Raw genomic sequence first — 22,847 nt, 5'->3', positions numbered from 1 at the left:
CGGCCCCGGGTTCTCCACTGCTGAGCTCTTCTCCACTCAGACTCCCCTCAGAATTCTCAAGCCAGGCCCCTTCTTTCTCTAACACTCTGCACCACACTTTTCTGCTCTCTTCTTGGCCATTGTTATGATACCTCAGCCCTTCCCCTTTTATCTTCCTACTTACTCTTCTTTCTCTTGGAGGGGAAAAAAAAAAAGCACAAACCCTGTATTCCGAAGGATGGGAAACCTGAGAAGTCATCAGCTTTAGGAGCTAAAGACAGCTACATTGAGTGCCTCAGAATAGAAGGTGAGACCTTCAAAATAATCAGATTCCAGGTGCGCTGTGAAAATCTCAGTTAGGGTCCCTCCCCTCCGTGGGAGGCTGCTGATTCTCTACCGCTCACCTCTTAGAAATGGGGCTTAGGGAAGGGGTCAGCATTCCGAGGCCATCCCCTAATACTCACTTGTCGACCCTACCAGAAGGTACATTTTCCTAGAAACTCAAGCAATGACAAAGAGCCCTGCATTTCCACCCACCCCTCACCCCCGGGAAGGCAGGAGGGGAGGAAGTTTCACAGTCTTCAGGACAAACTATCGAACTATCGCAACCAAGGTGGGCATGTTTCTAAGGAGCGGGGGTTGAGGGGAGAGGCTGGGCCCCATGAGCAAGAAAAGCAGGCAGGAGGCCACTACCCTTGGTCACTTTGAGGAAAATCAAAATTGGTGTCAGGTGGATAGAAAAAGATGACCGTTTCATAGCCACTCCCTCTCCTGGGCAGTGGGGACACTGGGGACAGGTCTGGGAGAAAGTGACCCAGAGAAGATGCAGCATCTTCTTTTTGGACAGTTTTTAGAAAAGCAGATCACTCGCCTCACACCCCCACTCCATCTGCCAAGAAGAATTCGGAATGATTTCTTTCTGAAAGCATAGGACTGAAACGCAGAACTCCTGGGGCGTCCTGCCGACTCCAGGGCTCCTCACGTCCCACGAGCTGCCCTGATTAAATGAGAAAGGGAAGCGACAGTGTTCTGGAAGTCGTGACATGCTGCTCCACCACGTGCCGAAGCCAGCTGGGCTCAGAGGGACTCGGGCAGCGAGTCCTAGGGGCCTGCCCCCCGGAGAAGCCAGGACTCAGACGTGGGGCCCAGATCGCATGTGGGTCTGAAGCTGCCTGCTCTGGCAGTGAAGAAACCTTATATAATGAAGTTAAGATTACAGAGCACTTGTCTTTCCAGCCACCCGAAGGAGGTCACGGTATCGCTTTGGATCTGCCTGAGCTTCTGCCGGCATGCTGCTCAATTATTCACCAGCCCTGGATCCTGGCCCGGCTCCGGGGTCCCAGGAGTGGGCTCTCTGGAGAGGTGGAAAGGATGCTGTGAGAATTCCCCAAAATCAGACTGCGGTGAAGGTCCAAGAGGACAAAAGAAGCAGAAGCACAAGAGTCGGCCTCTGGAAGATGAGGGAAATGGGGACTGGGGGGGCGGGGAGGAGGCGAAAACAGTCAGACATCCCAGCACCTGGCAGAGAGAGAGAGAGAGGAAGGTCGGACAAAGCTACTGTTTCCAGAAACATCGCTCACTGCCTGCAGCCCCCACACTGCAGGGCAGGGGAGCCCTTGGTCCCTGGAGCCCAGCAGGAATGCAGTAGGGGGTGTGTATTCACCCCTGCTTCTGTTTCAGAGCCCTCTGCCCTGCAGGGTATAAACAGAGAAAGTTCAGACAGCCTGTGAGAAGAAAGAAGAGGCAAGAGAGGGGATCAGGTTAATGCTACTGTATTTCCATTGCCTCATCTGGCGCCAGAGGGGACCAGGGTCATGTTTCGCATCTCAGGGATGTGGTTGATCCAGGGAGGAATGCACACAGGGACCGTGGAGACCTGCGCCAGCTCCCATGACCCACGCCCGCATTGCCAGCGCCAGCTCCTCGCGTCTGGAACCTGGAACCGGAGGAGAGAGCTCCTGCTGCTGCTGCTGTTACGGGCTCGGCGGGGGGCTCGCACCCAAACCTTGGGCCCGCCTTCCACTGGGGGAGCATGGGAGGGGGGCTGAAGTTCCCGAGGGAAGAGGCTGGGCTAAGACATAAGAGTGTTGAAGATGCAAGACCCTGGGTCTTATTAGGTAACTTGGACATGATCTAATTTCACCACCCATCCCCGGAATTCCGTACTTCCAGAAGCCAGGGCTAATCTGGAGAAGAGTGGGACCTGCCAACTTGAAGGGAAGGCATGAAGGTTGGTGGGGAATAGATGAATAAAGGCGAATTCTAGCAGCCAGGTGCCTCCTAGGACAACGAACTGAGCCCACGATCCTATTCAAAAAGAGAAGGCTGTGGCTCCTGATCTGTGAGTCAGAGCTTTAGGTAAGGGGGAGGGCTGTCACCTTCTAGCCCCTCTCCTGCTTGGACAGGACCCGTACCAGGCAAAGGGCTTCACCTGAACATGAGGAACTCGAACTAAGAGAAGAACCCCTTGATTTGTCAGGTACCACAAGACAGACTGCTGTCTGGGGCCCGAAGGACCCTGGCAAACAGGGTCTTTGAATCACTGAGACAGGGAACAAAGGTTCACAGCACATCACAGCGCTGGCCCGCCTTAGCCCGGCGAGCAGCTGGCAGCCTGGGCACGGCCTCCGGAGTCCCTTGGGAGGCCGCTGGGCTGGCTGCTGCTCTTCTCCCTCCACCTGAGGAGCCTTTCCATGCAGAGAAGGAGAGAAGGGAAGAGGGGACGGGACGGGTGGCAGCGGGGGGCAGAGCAGGTGGCGGTCCTCTCCAGCAGCTGGGAGTGAGCTCCGGCTGGCGCAGACCCGAGCGTGTGCAGGAACGCCTGAGCGGGCAGACTGCCGCATGGCTCTGAAGGTTGACGTGTCTGCACGGACGGGACCCAGCGGACCCTAGAGCGGGGCCCCTTCGGCCTCCCATGTTATCCGGCCTACGAGCTCAGACATACGAGGAGGCCCCACAGACGAATGGTCTGGCCTCCCCCAGCTGCTGCGGGGCCACAGTTTGAAAACCGGCTCTCGGCAGAGCAGCCCCACCCGCTCTGCCCCCGCAGGCTCTCAGACATAAACAAACGAGGGCCCCCCGGCACCTGCCACCATCGGTCTTCTTGGCAAGTGCCTAGGGCTAAGGGTGGCCCCTCACGTGTCATCCCTTGGCGTAAACAGGGGTGCTCCCAGGGCGGAGAAGAAATCTTGTTGTCGAGTAAGTCTGGTGGAGTCTACTGAGGATGTCCAGAGTCTGCTCTGGTCGGGTGATGAGCTGAACACCACTGGTTGCCCAGCCTGGAGCCTGGAGATAAGACCTCCCCGAGGCCACAGGAAGTATCCAGTCATGACAGGATCCCTCCGTTCTCTGCACCTCGCTGTGTGGACCTGGCCTCCCCCACCCTGCCCTGCAGGCCTGTCATCAAAAGGCTCCACACTGGTCTCCTAAGGCTATCCATACTCCCTGTGTGGGCTCCAGGCTCCCGCCGCATACCGCTCCTTGTCCTCAGAGTGCACTAACCACACCATCCAGAAGGGGACGGACAGGCAGCCAGAGCAAGGACAGGGGCCCACCTGGCAGCACTGGCCATAAACCCAGGTTCCCACACTCTCCCTCTCCTAAGACCCTCCGGCCCCGTGCACCTTCCAGAAGCCCAGAAGAGGTATGGGACGCATGGTGACAGCTGGGGGAACATTTTGATTAAGGCCAAGAGGGAAGCAGTGACCAAACCTGATGTGGAAGAAACGAGGAAAAGGGAATAGAAGCCTCTGACCCCCGCAGGGGCTAATCCACTCCCTGAAAGGCTGGGAGCAGGAAATGAAGGCAGGGCAGGAAGAGTTACTAGGTTTCTCTGAGAGTACACATTTTCTAGGAACTGCTGCTCAGCAAAAAGAGACAGAGAGAGAGAGGGAGAGAGGGAGGGAGAGAGAACGAACTTATCTGCCAGGGATCCAGGCGGCCCAACTCCATGGCACCTGCACCTAGTGGTTCCTGCCGAGGCCTGGGGTCCCAGGAATCCCAGGGGTTAAGGCGGCGCTATACACAAAGAACCCAGATGTCACCGCATTCTCTCTACACCTGCCAGTGCTCCAACAAAGGCTGACAATTTTTTTCTGCTTTCTAGCCTTCGGGCAGAGAGAGAAGCTACCCTGGCCGTGGCTCCAAAAAGGGTAGGAAGCAGGGTCTGGGGCAGGCATGGGCATTTGTTTTTGCTTTTAAGGGGAAATCATTTAAGGCATGATGTCAAAAACAACTCACTAGATCTGGAAGGAACGACAGCCCGATGAGGTCACCAAGGCTGAGTGGTTACCCAAGACTCTGAGCCCCTGTCTTGTCCCCCTGCTGCACCCCTGCTGTCCTCGGGGGCCCCCTGCTCTCTTTGGGTGGGGGCTAGGCGAGCCTCCCCATGACAGCTGAGGAGCCAGAGCTGCCCCTGGGCTGTTCCAGTAACTCAACCCCCGCCAGGGCCGCGCTGGTCCGAAAGCCAGCTGGTGAGTTCCAAACAATGGCAAGGGGTGTGGGTAGTGGGGGAGGCTTATGAATTAAAAATAGATGCTAGTAATCACCAGCGAGCTTGCAGAGAGCATGTGGGGAGCTGTGTTTACTAGAGAGAAGAATACCTTCTATTCATGCCCAGAGACTGGGGTGGAACCAGCAGCACATCTCACCCCGACCAATGGCCTCTGGGTCTGGGGGAGTCAGCTGATGGAGGCTTTCCTGATGGCTAGAGGACCCCTTTCCTCCTCAGGAGCCCCCCAGGGACTCACGTATCCCTGGTGGGACAGTTACAGGGCAGGAAAGCTGGGTCACAGAAGGGGGAATGGCAACCAAGCCATAATGTCGTCCGCTTGAGCCGAGGCGAATCTGCACCCTGTGGATACCGCATAAAACGGCCCTTAGCGCTTGTAATGACTTCACATCTGTCCGACCTGGCAAACGTTCTAGAATGTGGGATCCGGTCTCCTCTCTGCTGGGAAGTGGCCGCGTGTCCTCAGGCGAGCAGTGTCCTGATTCCTCTAGGCCCAACTCCTCAGCTGGGAAACGAAGACAGTGCCCGCCCTGACGGCTTCACGGGGATGTCATCCACCAGGCAATAACACGGCAGAGTTTGGGAAAGCTGAAAAGTTCTAACTAAATACGGATAGAAGACAATCCCAGGAGCCATCCTCTCCCCCGTGACCACGCTGAACCCAGGGAACCGTCCTTCCCTGCAGCTTGCCCAACAGTGTCCAGCCCCAGTCTTCCGCCGGCAGCAAGAACAGAAGCCTGGCCGTCTCGGGGCAGTGTAAAGCCCAAGCAGCAGCCACAGGCAAAAGCCTGGGGAGAAGCTCCCCAGCGAACGCACCTGCCTCCAAGCCCCCTGCACCCCCAGTCCGCAAATGTCAACAAGCCTTCACCACCAGCTTCTAACGGGGCCACCGCCCACCCGCTCCGTCTGCTCAGGCAGCGGGAGAATAACCAGGTTCACATTCTCCCTCCTCAGGAGGCAGCTGTGGTCCCAGGACCCTCGCTTGCCGGGATTGCTCTAATCTGCTCTGTGAAGTGCTTTCACTGACACAGCATGGAGAGGCGGGCCGGGCTGCTCAGTGCAAGAGGCTCGCCGGGCTGCTCAATGCAAGCTCCTAACCCTGTTCGCTCCACCCGGCCCCTCCGGGTCCCCACTCCACAAGGCCTTTTAGCCGACACGCAGAGCTCACTCTTGGAACACACTCTCCACAGCTGGTACGATGCCTGCAAATGGTCCAGTGCCGTCCTTTTAAATCCTGTCTATACACGGACGATTCCCCGATGCATGCCTCCAGCCTGGGTCTCTCCCCAAGACTCCACACTCACACACTAAACAGCCTCTTTGGCATTTCGACGTGGATGTCGGAGGCCATCTCAAACACAACCCGTCCAAAACCTCGCTCCGATTTCTGCCCCCACGGCCCCCGCCAGATACACATTCCATTTGCCTGTTTTCCCAATTCAATTAATGGCAATTTCTTCCTTCCAGCTGCCAGGCCAAAAACCCGTGTGCCGTCTCTGCCTGCTTCCTTTCTGTCAAGCTCTGCGTCCATCAGAGACGGATGGAGCTCGAGCACAGAAGCAAATCCAGGATCCAGCCCCTTCTCCCCACCTCTACCACACCCACCCAGCTGCAAGCCGCTGCCAGCTCATGCCTGGGGTGGGGGGGGGGATTTCACTAGCTTCACTAAGCAGGGGGAGCAGCAGAGGGAGACGAGGCAGGTTCCCCACCGAGCAGGGAGCCCGACACAGGGTTTGATCCCAGGATCATGACCAGAGCTGAAGGGAGCCGCCTAACCGACTGAGCCACCCAAGGCACCCCTGCAGCAATCTTCTTAAAAGGTGTCACGTTATCTGTGCAAAAACCTTTTCACGGCTTCCCATCTCACTTGGGGAAAAAAGTCAGAAGTCCTTTTACCTTGCTGGCAAGGCCCTTGGTGATCCACAACTCTCCCCACCCATCTTTAAAAAACCAACAAAACCCAAAGTGGGTTTTGTGTCTACCATCCTTTCTCCCAGAGGAGCGACACGTGCTGCCTCCACTGCCACCATCTCCTCGATCCACTGAAACAGGTTTCTTGTGGGTTACCAATGACCCCCACTGCTTACGACTGCCTGTGTACATTTCTGAACCCCGATGTGACCTGTCCCTCCTGCTACATTTCGCCCTGTTGAGTACTTCCCTCCTCCTGTAAACTCCTTCCTCCTTTTGCTTTGGCGTCATGTCTCCCCCAGGACGACGCCTACACGTCTGGCTGCTCTGTCCTTTGTATGTCGGATCTGTCCTTGGACTCCCGCTCATTCCACACATGCCGTGAGTTCAAGCTCAGTGCTGACTCCCAGAGTGCCAGCCCCAGCCCAGACCTCTCCCCCGTGAACCTGACTACTGGCTGGTGTTCTTTAGTTGGATGGCTCCAAAGGGCACCAAAAGTGAACTCATGACTTGCCTTCAAAACCTATTCCTACTCCCATGTTTCCTCAACTGGAGGACGTCCCCTCCCTCAAGCTGGTAAGCCAGAAACCCGGGAATCATCCTCTTCTCTTTCCTTTCCTTCGTCTTCCTCTCTACTTTCTCCCTCTATGATTCCAACTTCCAAATGCCTTCTGAATTTGTCTCAGTAGACTCCTCGAGTAGCTCCAAAAACAGTTGCCTTGACTTCACGCCTGTTTTCTTCCCAGTCCAACACTGAGGTCCAGAGAGACCGCCTCTCCCCGGCTTCCTGCCTAACACCCATGGATGGTTTCACGCTGCCCTTGGGATCCGGGCTCTGCCTACCTGTCAGCCCCTGACAGAGCTGGATGCTCCGACCACAGTGGAGCCTAGAGCCCCATGCACCACTAGCCGGTTTCTGTGCCTGCTGTACCCCCCCGCCCCTCCCCCTCGTTCTTCCCTGGCTAAATTATACTCCTTCAAGATTCAACTCAATGGCTTCCTCCGAAGGTCTTTGCCAATGGCTCTCCCCTCCCCCTGAACCCCCAAAGCTTCAATAGCCTCTACCACAACCTTATCACCCGATTCTGTCCATCTACCCATCTCCCTCCCCTTGCTCAGAAAGTTACGTGAACACAGCACCTTCCTCTCGTTCACCGTTATGGCACTTAACAAGCGTTCAATAAGTACTTGTCATGTGACGAAAGGAACAAAGACAGAAAATTCGGGAAGTGTCAAACTAGATGTTCTCCTTACCAAACAACCCTTCATGGATTCCTCTCCTATCTTCTTTGGTTGGTAATAATAATAAAAATGACACTGTGCCAGGCTTTATGCCAAGTATTTATACAAATATGAATCCGTGCAATCCTACAGCAACTCTACTGTTATCAGCCTCATGTTCGACTGGGGAAACAGAGGTACACAGAGGTTAAGTGACTGGCGCAGCTAGCAAGCGGCCGAGCCAGGGCTGGTGCTGGTCTGTGCTCTTAACCAACTGTACCTACCGCTTCCGCATAGCATGTTTAAGGTAAATAAGCCAGAATTATTATCAGCGGCAGCAAATCATAATTTTTGAAAAATGTGGAAACACAGAAATGGGCCATTTGGGGATTATCTCTGGCTTTGGGCTCAGTCCTACCTCTGACTCCTGCATCAGAGCAGAGAGGTCTGTGGGCCGCAAGGTTTGGGTACCCGCCAGGCGGGCGCCCCCAGCTCAGCGCCCTCCTCCCGACCCACCTCACCTTGTCACCGCCGCCCTCGGCCTCCTCGGCCAGGAGGTACACATTGCCCCCGTCAGCCAGCAGCAGGGCCGTGTCGGTGGTGGAGGAGGAGCGGGGCCGGCCCTGGTGCTGGTGCAAGATGGCGGCCAGGCTGCTGTCCTGGGGGGCCTTGCGCAGCAGGTGGGGGCTACCGCGCTGGGGCTCCAAGGAGCTGCTCTTGGTGCGCCGGCTGCCGCCCCCGCCGCCGCCCCCGCCGCTGCTGTGCAGGCTGGCGCCCCGCTTGATCGAGGGCCGGGAGCGGATCTGCTGCAGCACGCGGTTGAAGGCGGTGGGCCGCGCGGGCAGGTCGTGCAGGGACATGGCGTAGGAGACGCGGTGCATCTCCGGGGAGCGCTCCTTCTCGTCCGGGGACTCATGGTCCGACGTGCCCTGCTGCTGCTGCTGGGAATCCTGAGACGTCTGGTGCTCCCTCTCCCGGGACCGGCGCCGGCTGTGGAACAGGTGTTTCAGGCCGTGGCCAAACATGGAGCCCTCAGAGAGCTGCTGGATTTTCTTAAAGGGGAGAGAGGAAGAACCGGTGAGTGGAAAGCTCTGGAATGCCCAGTGGGTGAGGAAAGAGCTAGGGTGGGGGGTGGGGTCTGTTCTTAGGAGACCAGTGGACCTACAACATTTGTCTGAATTTGGAAGATCCTTGCAAAGGGTCTAAAAGGGCACCTTGCAGGAAGGTGGTAAACCCTGACCCGGTCCTCTTTTACTGCCAAACGCAACCCCCACAGAACATTCCCAACCAATCCATGGTTCAGGGTGACTAGGCATGATATCCTGTGGCTAGTCCATGGCTTGGTGGCACACACAAGTAGCACCTGGCTTCCGGGGTTGTATCTCTCTGGATTGATCCCCCACCCCCAGACTCTGGTACCTCCCTCCAAGTTAGGTTCTCCTTCAAGCCGCCCTGTCTCCATCAGACCACCAGGATACCATTTCTAGAGAGGCCTCGTCCCAGCATTCTCTGGGAAAATCAGGACCATACTGTTGCGGTGGACTCTGCTAAGTGCCTACCACATATCTGTTCCCTTTCTTACCAACCAAACTGCCTGGTTTTTGCGCACTTTGCTGAAAATTCTTCCTCCATCACACGCCCTTGCAGCTAGGAGTAGCCACATGACAGCTTTAGCCAATGGAAAACCAGGTGAGAGTTTCTAGCAACACTCGCCTTCCTGATAAAGATCCTTACCCTTCCTACTTCTTCCCACCTGGAATGTAGACGTAATGTCTGGGCCTGCAGCAGCCATTTTGCAAACATGAAATGACCAGCATGGTGATGCAGGGCTGCACGTACACAGGAGAGCCATGAACAAGTGGCTTGGGAATGTGACGACCCCATGGTAACACCAGAGCAGTCGTGAATGCCTACCCTGCGATTCTGGCTGCATGAATGCAATAAACCTATCTTTGTCTCTGGAACTCTAGCATGGTTTTCTGTTATTTGTAGCCAATCTAATTCCTCTTTTTATTTTTTTTTAAGATTTTATTTATTTATTTGACAGATAGAGATCACAAGTAGACAGAGAGGCAGGCGGGGGAGGGGGAAGCAGGCTCTCCACTGAGCAGAGAGCACCATGTGGGGCTCGATCCCAGGACCCCAGGATCATGACCTGACCTGAAGGCAGAGGCTTTAACCCACTGAGCCACCCAGGCGCCCCTAATTCTTCTTTTTTAAAAACCTGTATTAACTTAAGTAATCTCTAAACCCAGTGTGGGGCTTGAACTCACAACCCTGAGATCAAGAACCACATGATCCACGGACAGAGTCTCATTTCTGATATAGTTGGCAATAAAATAGCCTTAACTGGAGCTTCCAGATTGGTGAACACATCCACTTGGGGGGAGCGTGGTGCACCCTAGTCCCACCAGGACAGAAGCTCCTGCCCTCAGGACCCTTCCATACTCCATCCCTGGTACCTCTCCATCTGGTTAGTCATCTGTATCCTTTATAATACCTTTTATAATAAACTTCACTTCTATGGGCATGTCTTGTAACGCAGTCAGAATGTGACCACTTCTTTAGAATGTGGTTTCTAAATGAGTGTCTTTTCCCTCAGACTGGCACAAACTACTTAGGCCGCGGATCCCAGACTGCTCTGGCCCCGGCCTTCCCTCTCCGCTCTACTGCTCCCCCAGGCTGCACAGCTCAGGCCGGGGCAAGACAGCGTGTGGTCTCATTCCAGGCAGCGTCCGTCGAGGGGCTGGCTGATTTGGCCAAGCCGAGCCCCAGGCAGAGAGCTTCAGAGACAAAGAGGGGATTGGGATGTGCAAGACCAGAGGAGAACCCACACTCTGTAGCTCCTAAGAGGGAAACTCAGAACCTGGTCATTTGGGGCTCAGGGAGCCATAGCAGGTCTTCGTCTGTGAGGAACAACCCATAACCTCATGAGAGAAACTCATTTTTAAAAAACAGTTCAAAGAGATGAGGCGCCTGGGTGGCTCGGTCGGTGAAGTGTCTGCCTTCGGCTCGGGTCATGATCCCAAGGTCCTAGGATGGAGTCCCGGGCTCCCTGCTCAGTGGGGAGCCTGCTTCTCCCTCTCCCTCTACCACACCTGCCCCACGTGTGCTCTCTTTCAAATAAATAAATAAAATCTTAAAAAAAAAAAAACAGCTCAAAGAGTTACATGGATTGAATTTTCTTTTTTTCTAGAAACAAACAGAGCAGAAAACCTTAGACCATGCAGAAACCGGGGGGGGGGGGGAACCCACGTTTAGATCCGAACGAGTTGACCCAGCTCCTACCATTTCTTTACACCTCTGGATTGTTCGTGGAGTTTAGGATTTCCATTTTTGGCCTCTTCGGAGTCTCCCAACCATCCCCAAAGTAGGCAGGACCCTTCCATCACCCATTCCACAGACCAGATAGGTCACCTCACCTGCCACACACCATGGACTCACGGTTTATAGTTTTCAATGACTTCCTTTTTTTTTCTCCTGCTCCATTATCTTACTTGATTTTTCCCAAACACTAATAAACGCAACAGCAGCAACATTTCCACTTTTCGATGAGGAAATGAAGTCTACCGCCATTCCTCCTCAAGAACTGACTATTGGGGGCGCCTGGGTGGCTCAGTGGGTTGGGCCACTGCCTTCCGCTCGGGTCGTGATCTCAGGGTCCTGGGATCGAGCCCCGCATCGGGCTCTCTGTTCAGCAGGGAGCCTGCTTCCCTTCCTCTCTCTCCCTGCCTGCCTCTCTGCCTGCTTGTGATCGCTCTCTGTCAAATAAATAAATAAAATCTTTAAAAAAAAAAAAAAAAGAACTGAATTCTGGGGCAGCCTTGGCGACCAGGCTACCCCGTGGGAAGAACAATCCCTGCATGGGCGGCCTGAGGTGGGGCCAGGAGGCACCTGCTTTGGGCAGAGCCGTCATGTGCTGGGCCAATGGACTGGGGAGCACACTCTGCCATCGACTTGGAAATGGCCAGATCCTGTGGCCTCCGCAGCAGGGACAGCCAGGACCCTCCTTTGTCCCCAGGCCCAAGCTGACACCAGACCGCCCTCCAGGCCTCACGGAGGGGGCCAGCTGGCTCTGGCACTGGCCCAGCCGCTCCTGCCAAACAGTCCCATTGCATATTCCACATTGTCCTTCTAGCATTCTGTTCCAGGTCTCTTTATCCTCTCCCGACCACTTCTTACCTAGCTTCTCCAACTCCACGGCGCATCTTCTAGATCTGCTCGGTTCCCCTCAAAAGACTTTGCCAGAGGTCCCAGAGCTCAGAGCCATCTCCTCCCCCTCCAGGCCCCGGGACACGAGCAGAGGTGCTGTGGCCAGCAGCCACCACTGTCTGCCCTGTTGCCTCGAACCCTAACATCCTTGGTCAGTTTATTTTAAAATCACACAGCATTTTGCAAAGCGCTAATTTACACAATCATTCTAACCTGAGGCTAGCCTCACCTCGGGAGGGAGAATGGAACTAGTGTCAGCATCTCCGTTTTGCAGATAAAAAAACTGAGGTTCAGCACGTGCAGTTGCTCATTCCAAATTACACAGACAAGCTTCTGACCTCCGGTCTAATTTACCTTCGCTGGCTCACACACTGATTCCAAGACTAAAGCAGATGGCGGTATTTACAGGCATCCCAGAACAGTCTCCCAGGCAGGTTTAAAACAAACCCAAAATGCCTGGAGCAGGGTCGATGGGTTGCCCAACTGTGGTGGTCGAACTGCCCATGTCACATTGTAGGATGCAGGTAAGGGCTTTAACAACCATGGGCCTTCAGTTCACACCTTCCCCATCTGTTCTGCAGGTGAAGGAAAGCCAGAGATAGCAGTCAGATGACCGCAGGACTTTTGCCCCAGCGGCACCGAGGAGCCTGCTAAAAAGTCTACAGTAGGCATGAGGGGAAAGAACAAAAAAGGAGTCCAAGAATAACAGGACAAGGGTGTTGCTCCAAATAAAGGGGTTTTCCCTTAAAAAGTGCTAGGCCAGAAAGCTGGGCAACATGGGAGCTGGTCGGGGGGGTGCTCTGCAGGTAGGTGTCAGAGAAGAGACAGTTGAGTTTTGACATAACATGGTAAGTGTTCAAAAAAAAAAAAAAAAACCCCAAAAAACAAAAAACAAAAACAAACCCAACAACTCAGCACATACACATAACCAGCCGCAAGTTTTGGAAATGAGGAAAACCATGGTGACTAGCTTCAGGGAACTTGGCCACCAACGCAGCAGAAAGCACCACCTGCTCTGACTAACAGGTCCCAGCTACTAAATGTCATTTGCTTTTCCACGCTGACTTTTGCTTTTCCCCAGCTGCCAGAAACCATTTTGGTGGCCAAACGAAGCCATGTATTAGAAGAGAGCTGAGATGTTTCAGAGTTAGGGGTGAGACATAAACAGAGCTCTCCCGATGTATCAGAACTAGGCGGAACTGTCTCAGAGCTGCCCGGAAGCCGGGAGTTAGCCAGAAAGGACGGCTTCCCAGGGCAGGTGCCAAAGCCAGGAGACGAGAAGGCCAGGGCATTTGCTGTCCCCTCCCCTGGGACTATTTTTCAGGGCAGCGAGGACCCCCTGCCCTTGGGATGCCATGCCTCTCCCAGGAAGAAAGGGTGAACTGGCTGATTTCTGCAAGATCCTTCCCGAGAAGGCTGTGGTCTCTAAACAGCCAGGCTTCATCCGTTCTCCTCCCTGGGTGTGGGTCCACCAAAGGGGAAGTGTGCTCCAAAATTTGCCAACCCAGCTGCTTGAGGCCAAAAGTAAAATGCCTCGGGGTACGGCGTCTTTAGTACCATGTGGTTAAAAATAGCCCAAAGCGGCTTCTGATTCCTACAGGTCCCTGTGTTCTTAACTCCCAGAAAAGCTGCAAGGCTCTTAACAAGCCACGCTAACCTATAGCTAATTACCCCAACCTGACAGCTCAGCGCACATCCCTTCCTCCCACCTGGGTTCGGAACTCCCTCTGCCCCATCACAGCGTCGGCTGTGAGGGTTCAGTGGGGTGACTGGGTCACCATGAGCCTTAGCAAGCCTAGGTCGCCAACGTTCCTCTATTTATAGGGTCTCTATGGAAACAGGGCCAGCATTAAAGAGCTAATCGCTGTCAAAACCCACAGAGTCCTACTCTCGGGATACAAAGTGGATTGCGGAAGTCTCCAATTGCCCTGAAGCTGCTCTGGGTGGGGAGCCTGGGGCTGGGGCGGGAGAGGAACACTGACCCCAGGTCCGGCACCCACGAGGACAACGCCGGAGAAGAGTGAGGAGCTGCCAGTGTTCAGGCCTGTCTGGGGTTTCCGTTAGAAACACAGTGATGGAAGAATTTTCGAATCATTGATTTCTTCCCCAGCATCACAGCTGACACTTAAAGAAACAGACTTCCATCCAGGGGCACAGGACTTCCCCATTCTCCATTTTATTTTAAGTCTTCCTTCCTTGATGGCTTCAAGAATTCTGCCTGGTGCCAGGGCAAGTCTGGGAAGGTGGCCTCATCCCTGGGTTTCTAGGCAGAACTGACTCAACATATACCAGCACGGAAGATTTAAAGCGTTACCTGAGTGCCTCTTGTGGTCCTTCCCCTGCCTCCCTGCCTGCCCCCTCCGTGAAGCCATCCCTGACCGGTCTCACTGCCTTGCTCAGAGCTCCAGAGAGCTCATCATCCGCTCCCCTTGCAATTAATCACGTGCCCATGACCTGGCTCCCGGCGCTCCCTCAAACCTGTTAGCCGACTTTCCACCTGCTTATGGCCAGACTCCTCCATAGGAGCGAATGGAGGACACGAGCTCTGCCATCTGTATCTTCATGTCCCTAATATTACCTGGCGGTTGCTGCATCATAATATATTTTCTGGCCAGAAACCATCCAAGCGTACAAAACCCTCTTACAAAGGACTTAATTCTTCGACAACAACCTTTTGCAAAATTATAAAATGCTCAGACAGGCAGCTTTCTCTTGTGCCTACCCCAGATCCCTCCTGCTACTGTTCAAAGCCTTATCTTTTTTTTTTTTTTTAGATTTTATTTATTTATTTGAGAGAGAAAGAATGAGAGGAAAAGTCAAATCTTGCTCTTCTCCCACAACCACAAAACACTCCTGCTATCCCTCAACCACTTTGTTCTTTAACTTCTTAACACAGAGACAGGCTTCAGTGCTGGGTTGATCAAGGTGGGCCCTGTCCAGTCCTGGCCTCCTTCTAAGAACGCACCCTCCTGGTCTGTGAGGATTTCAAAGGGAGAGGCCATTTCTCAGAGGACAGAGGAAGACAGAGAGGAATTGTGAGCTAACCTCCAGAACCACCGAGAGATTTTCTTCCCCAGCTCCTGAAACTCACACTTTTTTTTTTTTTAACTTACACCCAAAATTCAGGTCTTATCTGATGTTTCAATTCCTTTTTGAGGGAGAGGGAGACAGGGCTGTTCATGGGATTGGCTGCTAAGAACCGTTAGATACACAAAAAGCAGCACAATCTGTAAATACTGAGCCTGCAAGATAGTTCCCACAAGAACCACGAGGGCAGCTGCGAATTCTAGAACCCGAGATGTGGCAGGGGAACAGGGAGCTGCCTTTGCCACATGCTTCGCCATCGGTCACCGATTCTCCCGGAGCCCACACACAGGGTGCTCCGAATATTACTGCCCATGGCGCATTCGCTGCAGGTGCGGCAAACACCAGGCGGACTCAGCATTCCTGCCACCCCTCCACCATCCCTATTTACAGGGCTGGGACAACAAAGGACCCTGGACCCACAAAGCCCCTGGCACGTGCTGTCCCACTGTCTCCATTTAGGAAGCCCATCTCTTATTTGGTCATTAACATCCTACTCTCTCTTTAATATCTTGCTCTAGGGACACCTGCGTGGCTCAGTCAGTTAAGTCTCCGACTCTTAATTTCAGCTCAGGTCATGATCCCAGGGTCTTGGGATCAAGCGCCAGGACAGGCCCCCTGCTCAGCACAGAGTCTGCCTGTCCCTCTCCCTCTGCTCCTCCACCCACACACACGCCCGGGCGCTCTCTCTCTCAAACAAATAAATTTTTTTTTAAAGATTTTATTTATTTATTTGACAGAGAGAGATCACAAGTAGGCAGAGAAGCAGGTAGGCAGAGAGAAAGGAGGAAGCAGTCTCCCCGCCGAGCAGAGAGCCCAATACGGGGCTCGATCCCAGGACCCTGAGATAATGACCTGAGCCGAAGGCAGAGGCCTTAACCCACTGAGCCACCCGGGTGCCCCACAAATAAAATCTTTTTAAAAAATATCTTGCTCTCATCCCATCTCTTCTGATCAACCCCACGTGTTTCTGACTCCATCAAATGATGCTCAAAGCACCCCTAAGTGTACGTGTCCTCTAATGGATGATTTTCTGGCAAGTAGTTCATCCTGTAGACTGGGAGCTTACCTGGAAGGCCAACTACTTACTGCCTGTTGCCAAAGAACGAATCTCCCCTTCCCCCGATCCGAGGTCTACAGCAATCCTACGTCCCTGAGGAAACCATCCAGCCTCTCGTCCAGCCTGAACATACCGCCTTTAAAGCAGAACTAGGAGGCCACATAGAGTCCCCTCTAACCCCAGAACCTTCCACTAGACCCCCCCAGAGCGCACACACACCTTCATCCCACCCACGTTCCCATGAAGAAGCTTGTCCACTGAAGAAGTAGAGACACGGAAACCCGTCAGTTGGATCAAGAGACATTGCCTTAAAAAAAACAAAACAAAAAAACCCAAAACACAAAAACAAATAAGGGGCACCTGGCTGGCTCAGTCAGGAAAACATGCAATTCTTGAACTTGGGGTCGTGAATTCAAGCCCCATGTTGGGTGCAAAGCTTACTTAAAAAAAAAAAAAAAAGAAAAGAAAAGAAAAGAAATTAAACAAATACAACAATAGAAAAACGAGCACGGCTTTTGGGAATATCAATGTTCTTTCTCGACGTGGGTGGTAGGTAGATGGGGCGTCTGTTTTGCTGTAAACTGCACATGTATGTTCTCAGACACTTTCCAGGACATGCCCTACTTCACAGTTAGAACAGCGCCTTTCCCAGGGAGGTTGCTCAGCATCTGCGGACTCCTGACCCCTTCCCATGGACAGTCTACAGGAGTGCTGAAGGAACACGGGCCATTCGCGAGGGGCTCATGCGCCTGTGCTCGCCAGGAAAGGCGGTGAGCCAGTGAGGAGAACCCCACGGCCTCTGGCTGGGACGTGTCCCCCAGCTAGTCGGCTTCTCCTTGCTTTTTCTCATCTTCACTGCGAACAGGCAGGAAGGTCGGGGCATCGTGGTAATGAGAAAACATGAGCTGGAACCCACATGAGTCTTGAGTCAAAAGCACTTCAAACCAGGGCTGTAGTAACAGACCTCGGGGCACCCCCTTTTTTTCCTCTGGGAAAAAGATGAATAGTGCCCAGAAATCCCTGGGGAAATTATTCAAAGGGGCTTTGGTGAGGGGAAAAGAACATCAGGGGAAGGACTCTGGCCAGCACACCCAGAGTCTTCCTTTTGGGAAGGGCTTGATTCCTCTGGCTGCAGAAGGGGTGGGAGAGGTGCCGAGGCTGGTGATTTCCTCCTTGCCTTGAGGATTCTAGACCTCAGGGACAGAACCAGCTGACTCTTACACTCAGCCACTCATCCCAGGCCTCAGCAAGAGCCGTCACATGCTGTATTGTTAACAGGAATGTGCACTCCGCGTCCCTTTCTGCAGTTTTCCCTCAGCTCCTCCCCATTCCCATTCCTGCCGGAGCAGGGTTATCCCGCTGGAGAATTCCGGGGTCCTTCGGGTCCGCCAGCTCTCTCCCGTTACCAGCTATCCTGGCCTGTCCTTCCAACTAGCAGGGAATTTGCAGCAGCCCATGATGAGAACCCGAGCGGTTAAACAGGACTCCCAGGCCACAGGGGCTGGGCACTGGGACTCTGGATTGTCGCTTCATGTTGCAGGGGGTGTCACCTCAAGTGTGTGGAGCAGCGAAGAAGGTCCCCGAGTATCCCCAAGAGCCTCCTATAAGGCAGTGTCCCTTTTCAGGTGATTTTCCAGTAACAATTATATAATCGCTCCTTTAAGATTGTCGTGTAAACTATTTTTCCTTCTTTTCACTGGCCCTCCTATCCCATAACCATGACCCCTGACCCCTGTAGCAGAAATTTCCAGCGCAGAGTAATACACTCCACAACGCCGAAGGGCCGCGGAGAGATGCCAAAGGGGCCCCTGGAACCTGTGGCTGCTAATAGCTTGGGCATTTAGATCTCTTTGGCAAAGACTAAAACCCCCCCTGCCCCAATGGCCATTGGAGGTAGTTCAGACAAAGCCTCTGATTTTTTTGGCCTTCCTCAAGATCATTTCCTCCAGCACACTTAATCGATCACAATGCCTGGAGTTGTCACAAGAAAACAGAACTGGGACCAAAGGACCCAAAGTTCCTATCTCCCAAGTTTAAAAGGAAAACCAAAGCAGAGCTGCTGATCTTCCTATGCCAAACCCAGGTACGGGGCAAAGGGAGGTTACAAAAAAAAATGAAACTTGCCCCTTTCCAGTACCACCAGCAAATCCAAAATAAGCCTGCTTCTACCCCATGCTAGAGTCAGTCACGGAATTTTTCCCTCATCGAAAAACTGTGCCACCAAAACAACTTTTCCATTACTGGAAACCAAGTTTGGACATACTTCAATATTCTTATTCCTTTTTTCCAGAAAAGGGCTCAGGAAAGTTGAGTGATTTGCCTGAGATCACACAGCAAATCAAATTCCGATGGCCCCCAAGTTCCTATCTGGTTCCAAAGTCCCTACCTTGTAAACATGTTTTGATAAAGCAGACAGAGATAAACAGGAAAAGGCCCTGCTTGTCACTCCACGCTCCCACTGAGCCTGCAGCAGCTCTGTTTTCTGCTCCTTGTGCCTGGGTCCACATGGCTGTGATCTACCTCAGTGAGATGTTTCGGGTAGGGGAGTGAGGCTCCTGTTCTCACATCGAATCTCAATTCTGCTTCAGGGAAGTTTAGCAGTTAATATCAGGTGTGGAGTTGCTGCTGTGTCTGCCCTAGCCACAGTGAAGGTGTCGCAAAAAAAAAAAAAAAAAAAAAGATGAAGAAAAGAGAGAGATGATATAGGAGGGTGGAGATGAACGAGCTTCTTAAGGCAGCATTATCCAGAGACAAAGACACCGCAGCAGCCCCCACACCACCACCAGCCCACCTTCGCTCATGTAGGCAACCGAGGGAAGTGAATGGAGCTGGCAGTTTGCACTGCCGGCCTGAGCTGGAGACTGGGGGAGTTTCCAAGGCAGCTTCTCATCAACTCAGGGAAGGGTCCCATCTGGCCATAGAATCGAGGTTTACTTGCCGGACTCATCTTGGATGGGCCCAGAATGAGGCTGGAGGCCAAAGGCTGCAGAAGACGACTCCCCTCCATTCCACATCCACATTAAGGGGACCCATTTCTGTTAATCATCTCACTGAAAATAGGAACCACACGGGGTGGGCTCACAGGTGACAGCTGGGACAGGCACCAGGGGCTCCTTGGGCCTGACTCACAGCACGAGCCTCTGCAGGCTCTTGGACAGGAGGCTTGCCCCCAACCTCTGAAAAGGGCAGGCGCAGCCCCAGAGGTCACACTCCCACAACTAGCAGTTTTTTGGAAGTACATGCAAGGAGCTAGCTGTCTCCCTTCCTAGACCTCCCCGAGGCCCACAGACAGGTAACACACACAGGTAAGAGCCCACTCACCTGCGCTCCGACTTCCTGACTCTGAGCTGCTCAGGCCAAACGAGGAATGTCATTGGCTTATTCTGGTAAGCTCTTTAGTGGCTGCTGCCATAGGATACAGGCTTTATTTAACATAATGGAGTCCTCTGGCTCCCCTAGCCCAGACCTTGTACCCCCTCTGGAGAATATCTCCCTGGAGGCATCAATCTCCAAGGTATCTAAGTTCCTTCCTTGGGCTGACATCTCGCTCAGCCCCGTGGTGAGCCGGCTTGCGAATCCTGAGCCTGCAATCCCTGGAGCAGCTCCCGTAAAGGTGCATTATTTATCCCTGCTGCCGTTCTAATTAATAGAGAGACACATTCAACATAGCGCGATCATTGTCTCGGCAACCGCGGGCCAGGAAAATAAAGGGCTCCCAGGCTGCATGTGATCGGCTCTTCCGGATTCTGGTTCTAACTGCCGGCTCAGCATGTGTGCCCCAAACCAGCCCAAGTCCCGCTCGGCCACCTGTCAGTTCTCCACCCTGGGGGTTGGTTCAGCCGGCAGGCAGGGATCTCCAAGCACTAGCTTAACCTCTGGCTCCACCTAACGGCAAGAAATCCACACTCCCCTTTCACAGATGGACAAACTGAGCTTCATCCAGGAAGGTCCCAAAAGGAGGAAACTAATGCAGCAAAGGAAAGGGATGGTCCTCTGCTCCGCCTCCCATGTTGCAATTTTCTTCCCCTGCCACCTTACAGGAGGGAAAGTGATGTCAACTTTTTAGTTAGCATCTTGGATTTCTCCAGCCCTTTGTCTGCGAACAGCACTTCACACACATTATTCAAACCATCTCGGGTGGGTGAGTCACTAGAACGTCTGCTGAATAATGAGGAACAAACACAGAGGCCTGAAACGGAGCTGAAAGACGGAGGCACCAATGGTACCTGACGTCCAGCCCAGGGTTCTGGCCGGACATCCTCTCTGACCTTTGCCTGTCTTCCCCATCACTTTCATCCTGGGCAAGCACTTCTGCGTGGGGCGGGGAAAGCTAAGTCGCCGGCTGGGCTTGCCGGGGGATGGTCTGCGCTCACCTTTAAATCAGGAGGCTTGCTTCGGGGCCCCGGGTTGGGCGTCACGGCCGCGCCCGCGTCTGAAGTTGGTCCGCCTGCGGAGTTAGCACCCGCGGCCTCCCCAGGCCGGAGGTCCGCGCCCGGTAGGGGGCCCGCGGCATCTTCCAGCCCAGCCCCATCCTCCTCGCCCGGCTGTTGCTGCGGCTCGTCCGATTTGCACCTCTTCATGGTGGCCGTGGGTCGGCAAGGGGACTCTCTCCTTCCAGCGCGCCGTCTTGGGGGAGACCGCACCCCCTCTTACACTCAGAAGACGAGGCCCGGGGGTCTCAATTAGCAACGAGGAGAGGGAGTCGGCGGGTCACAATTTCTTGAATTAAAAAATCTTTTTTAAAAGGAGGGTGAGGGAGGGGCGAGGACACGGAGCCTTGGTTACAGCCTGGAATAGTTCATTCCAACCTGGGGAACGGAGGCAGGTCACAGTCGAGGCTGGGCGACAGGAGTCCTTGGGCAGTCATTGGAGCGGGAGGAGGAAGACAGCCCCCGGCCCCCCAAACTTTCTGCTCCAGGGCGCGGACAGGGCGGAGGGGAGCTGGGCGGCACGGCGCATCCCTCCCGGCGGGCCGGGCTGCTGGGCGAGGCAGGGCACCGCGCAGCCGGCCGGGCAGGTCTTCGGCGGCCGCCCTCGGCGCGGGCTGCTGCGCCCCCCCGGCCCCGCCGCCGGCCCCCGCCCCGCATGGGCCGGCCGCGCAGCCCGCAGCGCGCCCGGCCCCCTCCCCGGCCGCGCGCCCCGCTCCCCGCCCGCCGCGCCGCTTGCTGCAAAGCCGCGACCGCGGCCCCAGCCAGCGGTGAGCGCGCAACCTACCCCGCCCGCTGCCTCCGCCCGCGAGGGGGAAGGCGAGGCAAGGAGCGAGTGACAACGGCAACGGGCCAATGGGAAGCCCGGAGGGCTGAGGGGGCGTCGCGCGGCCACGTTTTTAGGGTTGGTTGCACCGCGCGGTCCCCCAGGAGGTATCTGGAGGGCTCTGCTGCTGCGTTTTGGCATTGCAGAGAGCGGGCTGCGGAGCAGAGGCGGGGCGGCGCGCCACCCCAGACGCGGTCTTGGCAGGAGCCGGAGGGACCCTCCCAGAAAAGGCTCTCTTGGGAGTTCCCCCACCCACTCGTTCTATTTGGCAGGGAGGGGGCGAGATAGGAATGTTTATCATCAGTGCGTTTTGCTCTAACTTTGCACATTACGTGTGTAGAGCCCTTCAGCGAGGGAGATACTGATCCCCTCTAGGATGTGTGGTCTGCAGCACACACCCATGTCCACATTCAGAGCTGCAAATGCGGAGGGAGGGGCTGCTCTTCTGTCCCTTCATCCCTCCTTCCACTTTAAGTAGCTATCTCCTAGGAGTTTTAGCTTTGTGCTCAGAAATTAGAAAGTACTGAATTAGTTAACATAATAATGCAAACTATGAAAAGGCTTTTAAATCAGAAGGGGTGTTAATAGCAGGAGGTTGATACATATGGAAAGGAAGAACAAGAATGCAACCTCCTTTTCCCCTGAATCTCAGCCAAGCTGTGCTAGTAACCTGGAGGCAGAAAAGAGTAAATATTGGGGCTACCAAGATATGGAGCAGAGTAATAACTCCATCTGAGTGTCTACTGTGTGATTACTATGGATACAATGCTTTTTGTCCATGCAGCAGCAGAGACCACTGGTTCTCAAAGGATGGTCCCAGAACCAGCAGCATCAGCATCCCCCGGAAACTTAACAGAAATGCAATCTTAGACACCAGCAAGAACTACAGAATCAGAAATAGAGTACAGAAATCTGTTTTTTTTGGGGGGGGTAAAGATTTATTTATTTGTTTGAGAGAGAGAGAGAGAGACAGCGGGGAGGAGGGACAGAGGGAGAGAGGGAGAAAATCCTAAGCAGACTCCCTGCTGAGCACAGATTCCCTGCACAGGGCTCATCCCAGTTTCCTAAAATGAGGACCTGAGCTGAAATCAAGAGTCAAACATCTGGGGTGCCTGGGTGGCTCAGTGGGTTAAGCCTCTGCCTTTGGCTCAGGTCATGATCTCAGGGTCCTGGGTTGGAGTCCCAAATCGGGCTCTCTGTTCAGAAGGGAGCATGCTTCCCACCCACCCACCGCCTGCCTGCTTTTCTGCCTACTTATGATCTCTGTCTGTCAAATAAATAAAATCTTAAAAAAAAAAAAAAAGAGTCGAACACTTAACCCACCCTGGAACCCCCAGAAGTCTGTTTTAATAAGCCCTCTAGGAAATTCTGATGCAAGCTAACAACGGAGACGCTAGACTGCCGTGGAGGGACCCCTCGGTCTACGAGTACAGCGATGATCCCTACTACGCATTTTACAGTTTACCAATCGCGTTTATACCTGTCATGCGATGCTAGTCTTGCCTCAGTCCTAGGAGTTTCCTGACTCTGTCCTTTTTCCCATTCCAGCCACTCATTTTCATGTGTATCCTAGAAGAGTCTGAGTTGTTAAGAATTTACTTCAGTCAGGCAGCTATT

At 54.0% G+C, this 22,847-nt stretch overlaps 1 protein-coding gene across 1 annotated transcript in view; it reads right to left on the bottom strand.

Annotated features, from left to right (window-relative positions):
* TMCC2 (transmembrane and coiled-coil domain family 2) overlaps nucleotides 1-20,960 on the bottom strand; it is a 37,740-nt gene extending 16,780 nt beyond the window's left edge. The window contains exons 1-2 of the mRNA XM_044267731.1: nucleotides 20,351-20,960; nucleotides 8,143-8,673 (exon numbers count right to left, since the gene is read on the bottom strand). Of these exons, the coding sequence (XP_044123666.1) occupies nucleotides 8,143-8,673; nucleotides 20,351-20,557 (738 nt within the window). The 5' untranslated portion in view covers nucleotides 20,558-20,960. The remainder of the gene's footprint in view (nucleotides 1-8,142; nucleotides 8,674-20,350) is intronic.
* Between the last annotated feature and the right edge of the window lie 1,887 nt (nucleotides 20,961-22,847).

Source organism: Neovison vison, chromosome 10 (genome assembly GCF_020171115.1).
Source record: "Neovison vison isolate M4711 chromosome 10, ASM_NN_V1, whole genome shotgun sequence".
NCBI lineage: Eukaryota > Metazoa > Chordata > Mammalia > Carnivora > Mustelidae > Neogale > Neogale vison.
The sequence above is the reverse complement of the archived record's forward strand: the minus strand, read 5'-3'. Positions and strand labels throughout refer to the sequence as shown.